General features: G+C 45.1%; 1 protein-coding gene across 1 annotated transcript; it reads right to left on the reverse strand.

Moving 5' to 3' along the window:
- Nucleotides 1-3,514: 3,514 nt before the first annotated feature.
- On the reverse strand, nt 3,515-8,082 carry LOC136701998 (uncharacterized). The gene is made up of 7 exons (XM_066676806.1): nt 7,911-8,082; nt 6,916-7,224; nt 6,094-6,183; nt 5,085-5,183; nt 4,459-4,517; nt 4,130-4,195; nt 3,515-3,622 (listed from the first exon to the last, which is right to left on the reverse strand). The coding sequence occupies exons 1-7, from the start codon at nt 7,954-7,956 to the stop codon at nt 3,515-3,517; spliced, it is 777 nt and encodes a 258-aa protein (XP_066532903.1). The 5' UTR covers nt 7,957-8,082.
- Between the last annotated feature and the right edge of the window lie 1,589 nt (nt 8,083-9,671).

The raw sequence follows: 9,671 nt of genomic DNA on the forward strand, positions 1-9,671 counted from the left end.
GTGGTGGTGGATCGTTCTCAACGCTGCAGTGACACTGACGTGGTGGTGGTGTGTTAGTGTGTGCAGGTCACTGTCTGTAAAGATTAGTTAGGTGTATTCTCTCTGTGTCTGCATGGGTTTCAGGCTCTTTTTTCATATCCCCTTTAAGATGATGCTTACTTAGGTCTAGTTAGGTGTTCTGAAACTGAAGGACTGTCTAAACGACTGTGATTTCTTTGTGATTCGCTCTGTGTGCATGTATATTTTTTAAACACAGACCCCCCTCTGGTCATCACTTAAACCCCTAAAAGCTCAACAGATGTAAAAGATGTAAGAATAAAAATCCCCTAACGCCTTAATAAAAGTGGTTTAGTTGTCGACACATTTGCATTGATTGATTACGCACAGATCTATGAACATGCAATTAGTCTCCACCTCTGTCTTGACTTACCTTCCTGCCATTCCCCAAAGTCCTTGAAAGCCCTGTCCTGCAAGTTGATGGGATTGGTTTCTTAGGTTTGTGATGTCAGAAACCCTGGCTGTCTGAATCTGCCCATTTGCACTGGTCTTATTATCAAATGCAGTTATTTCTCCCATGATATATCTTCTAGCTGATAAACAACAACACAAAAATGCTTAATCTTCAAGGTCATTAACTGGTTTCCATTCAAAATTACACAAATCTGAGGCACAATAAAGAAATATCGTCAGAAAAAAAACATGCGAAATGTGTCGTGTATCCATTGAATAAACTTCAGATGATGTACAAAGAGATGAAGATGAAACGAGGGCAATGGAGAGATCTGAGCGGGTTTTTGCTTTGATCAGAATCAAACTGATACAGATCAGAACTGTAATTTTTTACAGTTGTTTATATATTTATATACACTTTATATCAAAAACCTTTATTTTAATATTTATTTGTTGGGGCTTCTGTTTCATTTCTGTGGTATAGAATATGTCGTATACAGTGCTGTGTGTGTGTACAGTAATCTACTGGTGAACACTCAGTCTCAGAGTGTTGGTAAAGCAAGGACAGGAGAGAAGAGGAAGGAGAGTCAGGGTCGTGGATCAGTCCGGGGCTCTAGTGGCACTGTGCTGAATGCTCACTAAATACAAACCAGCTGAAAAATCATAGTTTATTCAGAAAACCCTGAATGTGTGTTCTCCCTGTGTCTGCGTGGGTTTCCTCCGGGTGACTGTCTGTGAGGAGTGTGGTGTGTTCTCCCTGTGTCTGCGTGGGTTTCCTCCGGGTGACTGTCTGTGAGGAGTGTGGTGTGTTCTCCCTGTGTCTGCGTGGGTTTCCTCCGGGTGACTGTCTGTGAGGAGTGTGGTGTGTTCTCCCTGTGTCTGCGTGGGTTTCCTCCGGGTGACTGTCTGTGAGGAGTGTGGTGTGTTCTCCCTGTGTCTGCGTGGGTTTCCTCCGGGTGACTGTCTGTGAGGAGTGTGGTGTGTTCTCCCTGTGTCTGCGTGGGTTTCCTCCGGGTGACTGTCTGTGAGGAGTGTGGTGTGTTCTCCCTGTGTCTGCGTGGGTTTCCTCCGGGTGACTGTCTGTGAAGAGTGTGGTGTGTTCTCCCTGTGTCTGCGCGGGTTTCCTCCGGGTGACTGTCTGTGAGGAGTGTGGTGTGTTCTCCCCGTGTCTGCGTGGTTTTCCTCCAGGTGCTCCGGTTTCCTGCCACAGTCCAAAAACACACGTTGGTAGGTGGATTGGTGACTCGGGAGTTTCCATAGTGTTGCCCTGTGAAGGACTGGCGCCCCCTCCAGGGTGTATTCCCGCCTTGCGCCCAATGATTCCAGGTAGGCTCTGGACCCACCGCGACCCTAAACAGGATAAGGGTAACAGATAATGAATGAATGAATGAACTTTCCCACCACATCCAAGCGTAAGTCTTTTTTTTATGATATCTCTGTGTTTTTGTGAATTTCTGGGCTTTTCCATTCAGGTTTTGTTTGATCACTTTAATAATTCACAAACATTCAGTGGATGGAAAAGACACTATTGTTCCAGATGAATTCCTTATCTTTGTGTAAAGAGACAAAACAACACAGTGACACACAGACTGCACTGATTGTATACACATCTTTGCTTGTTATAGTATAATTAACTGGGTGTGTGTGTGTGTTAAAGCAGGTCACATGACCACTGTGGGCTACTCAAGGCCTAGATTGAGACTCCCATCAGCCTCAATCAATGCACAGCGTCTAAGAGAATGATTTAAATAGTACAAACCGGATTCCAAAAAAGTTGGGACACTAAACAAATTGTGAATAAAAACTGAATAAAAACTCAAACAGGAATGCCACTGTCAAGGAAATAACAGAATGGGCTCAGGAATACTTCCAGAAAGCATTGTCAGTGAACATAATCCACCGTGCCATCCACCGTCGCCAGCTGAAACTCTACAGTGCAAAGAGGAAGCCATTTCTAAGCGAGCTCCACAAGCTCAGACGTTTGCACTGGGCCAGGGGTCTTTTAAAATGGAGTGTGGCAAAATGGAAGACTGTTCTGTGGTCAGATGAGTCACGATTTGAAGTTCTTTATGGAACACTGGGACTCCATGTCATACGGACCAGAGAGGACAAGGATAACCCAAGTTGTTATCAACGCTCCGTTCAGAAGCCTGCATCACTGATGGTATGGGGTTGCATGAGTGCTTGTGGCATGGGCAGCTTGCATGTCTGGAAAGGCACCATTAATGCAGAGAACTATGTTCAGGTTCTAGAACAACATATGCTCCCATCTAGACGTCATCTCTTTCAGGGAAGACCCTGCATTTTTCAACAAGATAATGCCAGACCACATTCTGCAGCAATCACAACATCATGGCTACGTAGGAGAAGGATCCGGGGACTGAAATGGCAGCCTGCAGTCCAGATCTTTCACCTATAGAGAACATTTGGCGCATCATAAAGAGGAAGGTGCGACAAAGTAGGCCCAAGACGATTGAACAGTTAGAGGCCTGTATTAGAAATGAATGGGAGAGCATTCCTATTTCTAAACTTGAGAAACTGGTCTGCTCTGTCCCCAGACGTCTGTTGAGTGTTGTAAGAAGAAGGGAGATGCCACACAGTGGTAAAAAATGGCCTTGTCCCAACTTTTTTGGGATTTGTTGACGCCATGAAATTTTGAAACAACATATTTTTCCTTTAAAATGTTACATTTACTCAGATTAAACTTTTGATCTGTGGTTTGTGTTCTATTACGAATAAAATATTGACATTTGCCGTCTCCACATCACTGCATTCAGTTTTTATTCACAATTTGTTTAGTGTCCCAACTTTTTTGGAGTCCGGTTTGTAAATTAATTCTATATTTAACCATTGTGTGTTAATGATATTTGACGCTGTATTCATTCGAGAGTCTTATTTATTTATTAAACCACATTATACACCCATCATGACACAAACAGAATCTATAACACACTGAATCACTGTCCGTCAGAATCAGAAAGATATATTATATTATAGAAAAGTTCAAATGGAAAAGATCAACAGGAAATTTAAACAAATAATAAAGTAAGTGTGTGTGTGTGTGTTAACTGGGTTTGATACAGGCGTATTCTGTAGTATCTCCAGTGTCCAGCAGTGTGTGTGCTGATGTTGATGGTTTGTTGTGGACCACAGTGGAGTACGTCACATCGTCCTGCAGCAACAACACATTCAGAAACACTACGTTACGCCTCTGTGATGTTATTAAATATTAACGTTACTATATTAATAGACATTAATTAGCAGTGTAATTAGCCTTTGTCCTGATTCTATTTATTGGTGTATTTTACAGCAGTCATTATTCTTCTGAAGATACAGTAATGTAAACAGAGACACATTATAAACCATAAGTGGAGACTCACACACTGAGCTGTGTAAAAGCAGCCTGCTGTGGGGAATAAAGAGTGTGATACACACGTTTACCAACCTACAGCCACAGGTCAGTGTCACATGTGTTTACCACTAAAGTGTGACAATCACACGCTGCTATTAACCCAACCTGTGTGATGTGGGGCTGGGTCAGGGTTAAGGTTAAGATCTGGGTGAAGTTTAGACTCTCAGTGAAGTTTAGGTTTAGAGTGATACCTGATGTTAAAGCTAGAGTTAGGGTTTAATTTAACTGTGGGGTTCCATTAAGATCAGGGTCACACTGCTCACTCACCTGTTCCTGCTCCTCCTGGTGTGTGTCCTGATCTTTCACAGTCTCATAGAGCACGAGAGCATCATCCTGTTGAAGCACAAATTCAGCCAATCACACGCTTTCTGAACACAATAAAACCTTCCCATGGAGCTCTTCCCTCCACATCTGAAAAGCAGCTTTAAACCCTGGATGGAAACCACAGAGTCTCAACAAAAGCCTGAGAACTGCCGAGAGAGAAACAGCGGAGGTGGAAAACTAAAGGAAAACACAGGGAATGCTCCCGGATTCAGGAGTTTGGAAAAAGCAGTGAGGTCAGTCTCTGTGCTGCAGTGGCGTAGTGCAGGTCTTACCTGAGTCTCCTGACCTCCTCTACTTCCTGTCTGACTCTCCGTCCGTCCTCGTCTCTGAGCTGTAGAATTAAAGCAGAGACTCACACACAGCAACTGGACTGAGCTCCCAACACTGTGTGTGTGTGTGGGTGTGTGTGTGTGTTTGTGTGTGTGTCTGTGTGTGTGTGTGTTTGTGTGTGTGTCTGTGTGTGTGTGTGTGTGTTTGTGTCTGTGTGTGTGTGTGTGTCTGTGTGTGTGTCTGTGTGTGTGTTTGTGTATGTGTGTGTGTGTGTGTCTGTGTGTGTGTGTGAGTGAGTTTGTGAGTGTCTGTGTGTGAGTGAGTGTGTGAGTGTCTGTGTGTGAGTGAGTGTGTGTGTGTGTGTGTGTGTGTGTGTGTGTTTGTGAGTGTCTGTGTGTGAGTGTCTGTGTGTGTGTCTGTGTGTTTGTGTGTGTGTGTGTGTGTGTGTGTCTGTGTGTGTGTGTGTGTGTGTGAGTGTGTGTGAGAGTGTGTGTGTGTGAGTGAGTGTGTGTGTATGTGTGTGAGTGTGTGTGTGAGTGAGTGTGTGAGTGTCTGTGTGTGAGTGTCTGTGTGTGAGTGAGTGTGTGAGTGTCTGTGTGTGTGTGTCTGTGTGTGTGTGTGTGTGTACCTCTATATCTCCAGTAGAAGACTCCTCCGAGGACCACCAACAGCAGTGAAGCCCCCACAGCAGCCCAGATGTAGACCCCTGTGTTTGGTGGAGGTGAATCTGGAAGAACATAGAGATTAGTGGGTGATGAAGGGTTAATTTGTGGTAGAAGTAGACAACAGTTTAATGTGTACACGGTACGATGAAATGTATGAGAGACACAACAGTTCATAAGTGCACACACAGAGCTTATAAAACACCAGAAAAAAATGTGATGCTCTGAAGTAGCTGCACATGAGCCTAAGAGCAACACGCCCAGTGACAGACGTCAGTTAGAGAAGTGTTCAGACCCTCAGCGTTGGTGTGTGGAGTGGAGCAATGGGACTGAACACTCTGGAGTGAGGGCTCTCCGTTCAGTGAGGTGTGGATTAGCTGAAGTCATAGTCAGGTGTCTGTACCTATCAGCACTCACGCTCTTGTGGCTGAATGTCACTGAACCTTCACAGAAATGATACTAAAAAATAATAAAAATATATAAAGACCCATCATTTACAGCTGGATGATTAGCTACAGACCAATTAACATCCAACAAAAAACTACAAATCTGATTAAAGTGATAAAAGACATTACAAACCGAGCACAGAGCTCAGAGTGGCAACAAACAGGAAACACACACACAGGTATTCTTCAGACATTACACCTCCGGTGGAAACTATAACAGACACAGGACTAAAGATGTGTTTGTGTGTGTTGCTCTGTGAGGAACTGGCGCCCCCTCCAGGGTGTGTTCCTACCTTGCGCCCAATGATTCCAGGTAGGCTCTGGACCCACCGTGACCCTGAACTGGATAAGGGTTACAGATAATGAATGAGGACTAAAGATTTAACACCGATAACAAACAGATAAAAGATAACAGAGGAGACACATGTGGACAGTGATGAGGACAGAGACGGCGCTGGAGACTTCCACAATCCCACAGTGAAACGGTAATTACAGAAACGTGAAATCTGGGCCTGGAATTAGCTTTTACCTTTTTGGGAGGACACTGTGGAGGAAGGTTCAGCTGCAGATGTGGGAATGATTTGATCATGTGTTGAACTCGGTGTTGGAGGTGGGATCCCTGCGAGGAGAGAAGAGTCCATGGTGAATGTTGTAGAGATGAGCGCTGAGTTGGAACTACACTGGAAGCTTCCGGAATCTCAGGCCGCATCCACATATGTATTTATTTATTTATTTATCTATTCATGTGCTAGCTGAATCAAGCCTGTTACAAAATCACTGTTCATGGAAAGGTCTATAACTTCAGAGGATGGATCCAAAAGAACAGACAGCAGTACATTTACAGTGATGCCCAGTGTGACGTACAAATAAAAGCTGAGAACGTGTACTCATCAGTCATCACTGAAATAGGACTATAGCCATAGTTCAGCCTCATTCTGAACGTGTTACTAATGTGAACAGAACCAGACATGTGCCACTCCCAGTGTGATGTCAGCATTTAATTGTTTTAAACACAACACTGACAACAGAGTTGGCAACAATCTCTAGTTTGGAGAGTGTTTTCAGGAGTCTCTTCCTTGATCTGGTTCTGATTCCCAGAACCCCAGTCCAGTCAGATCCAGTCACCAGACTATTAACTGTCACCTGTTCCTCATCACAGGAGTGTGTACTGCCCTCTGCTCTGAGGACCATACAGTGTGTCTCTTTATGTCTGTATTGTTTCTGATTTTTCTTTAGGATTTGCCCTTTTTTTGGACCTTGTGTTTGTGTTGATGATTTTGGGCCGTCTCTCTTTTTCTCGTATGGAGTTATGTTTCTACATGCAGCGCAACTAGAGCACATTGTGTTTTACCTTTAACAGTGAGCCTGACGTATATGTGTCCACTTCCTTCAGCACCACATCTGTAATCTCCTCCATCGCTTGTTTCCAGGTGTAATATGAACAGAGAGATATTTCCTGGAGAGTGAGTGTTAAACAGCTGGTATTGGCCTATGGACCCTATATTTGTAATAGGTAACTCTTCCCATGTGGTTCTGTATTTACTCCAGGTGAATGTCTTAGGTATAGAGCTGGTGTCAGTGCAGTAACAGGGCAGCAGTGCTGACTCTCCAGTGTATGCAGTAATCTCTTTTGTCCCCCTGTGGTTTTTCAGTGTGCATCCTGCAGAAACACAGCAGTGAATGTTCTTCATCTTTAAACACCTCTGAACGTGTGGAAGTTCTTCAAAATGAAGCTTGACGTTCTCACAACAATGTGTCATCACCTGCACAACACTCGCTTCATCACAAACAGAGCGTTACTTTAAAGACGTCTTTATAAAAAGAGATCACTGACCAGTCCAGACTCCAATCTACTGTTCCTCACTTTAACCACACTGTCAGAAACAGAGAGGATTGTACAGGTACATTTCTGTTCAACAAATAAAACCAATGGAAATGTACCATCAAAGGAACAACAGTGGTCTTGGTCTATTGGAATATCCTACTCTCATGTTTCTAACTGAAGTTACTGAAGACCTGTGCTTAAGGGGACCACCCCAGTGATGTGAGGGGGATCACCCCAGTTACAGTGTGGTATCTGTTACTGAGAGTGTTCTGGAGAGAACGCTGTTCTGACTCTATCACAATGATGGGAGAACATCACCTCGACTTGAGTGGAGGTTCCATACAGAACCATGAAGACTCCAGGAAGCTCTTGTGTTACTAATGGTTCACCAAAAATGGCTCCCACCACTGCTACAAGTCAAGGAGCCCGTTTCAGTTCCATTCTAGCGTCTCTTCAGCAGAATCTGAAGCTCTAACTGGACTGTGGTGGACAGTGGACAGTAGGAGAAGAGATGAACTTACCTTCAGCCACATGGAGGACAAGCAGAAGATAAAAACACAGCTGCATTGTGTCTGAGATCTACAACACCATCACTACACACAGCAACAACAACACTCCTGAAGATCCACCTCCTCACAAACTACACAACTGAACACCAACACACACCAGTGTCCTCAACTCCACAACATTCCCCACAATATCAGCACTAAACTAAAGCCTGAGCGCTTTACTGGAGGAACTGTGTTCTCTCTCTCTCTAACACCATAAATGGGGCAGTGCACTGTGTTTTCACTTCTTACTTCCTCTTTCTTCTCTTCATAGCCCATGTTGCACCAGGTCACATCACGTGTCATCATCCTAACTGTGCAGATACACACAGCAATGTCTAGTGTAAAGCTTTCTCAGAAGAGTAGAGGCTCATACTGCACCAAAGAGGGACCTGCTACATAAGCCCCTCTGTCTGTGAGTAGTGTCCACTGCGCAGACTCAGAGAGAACCAGGCCCCATCTGTCTTAACCACAACTGTGGCCTCGTCTCCGTGACAACAGAGAGGAAGCCGAGGCCCAAGATATTGCTCTCTCAGACCATCAGCGAACTGACCACAACACACCACAGAGCACTTATCACCTCATCACCCCTCTGTACACACACCTCCGCTCTGCAGCACCGTTAGCAATGCTAATGCTAATCCTTTAGCCTGGGGGGTTGTGTCAGGAAGTGGACTGGGGGGCTGTGATGGTGCTGAAAATGTTTGAAAGCAGCCATTCACACTTTTCAGTTTTAACCCTTAACCCCCCAAATATCTCTCTCTCTGTCTCTCACTCTCTTCTTTCCCATGACATCAAGAAGCTTGTTGATGTGGTTTCAGATGCAATGCAGTCCACACTGTCCAGAAGAGTGTTACAGAGGTCAAGTACTGATATTGGGCAACAAGGCCTGGCTCACAGTTAGCATTCCAGTGTGTGGGAGGATGGACTTACAGAAACAGGGATGGATCTTTTCCAAAGTAATGATACAAAGTTAGAAGCAGACAGTTTTCAACAATGTTTCTGTACAGTAATCCCTCGCTACTTTGTGGGTTTTTTCAAGGGGGTTTATGGCCACTATATCGCGGATATTATGGGAAAATCTAGGAAAACAGTGAAAGATGTGTAAATTAAAAGTATTTTTTTATTATTTACATGTATTAGATTAGAGCGCCACGGTAGTGCAGCAGGTAGGTGTCGCAGTCACACAGCTCCAGGGACCTGGAGGTTGTGGGTTCGATTCCCGCTCCGGGTGACTGTCTGTGAGGAGTGTGGTGTGTTCTCCCTGTGTCTGCGTGGGTTTCCTCCGGGTGACTGTCTGTGAGGAGTGTGGTGTGTTCTCCCTGTGTCTGCGTGGGTTTCCTCCGGGTGACTGACTGTGAGGAGTGTGGTGTGTTCTCCCTGTGTCTGCGTGGGTTTCCTCCGGGTGACTGTCTGTGAGGAGTGTGGTGTGTTCATTCTGTGTCTGCGTGGGTTTCCTCCGGGTGACTGTCTGTGAGGAGTGTGGTGTGTTCTCCCTGTGTCTGCGTGGGTTTCCTCCGGGTGACTGTCTGTGAGGAGTGTGGTGTGTTCTCCCTGTGTCTGCGTGGGTTTCCTCCGGGTGACTGTCTGTGAGCAGTGTGGTGTGTTCTCCCTGTGTCTGCGTGGGTTTCCTCCGGGTGACTGTCTGTGAGGAGTGTGGTGTGTTCTCCCTGTGTCTGCGTGGGTTTCCTCCGGGTGACTGTCTGTGAGGAGTGTGGTGTGTTCTCCCTGTGT

Source organism: Hoplias malabaricus, chromosome 7 (assembly GCF_029633855.1).
Source record: "Hoplias malabaricus isolate fHopMal1 chromosome 7, fHopMal1.hap1, whole genome shotgun sequence".
NCBI lineage: Eukaryota > Metazoa > Chordata > Actinopteri > Characiformes > Erythrinidae > Hoplias > Hoplias malabaricus.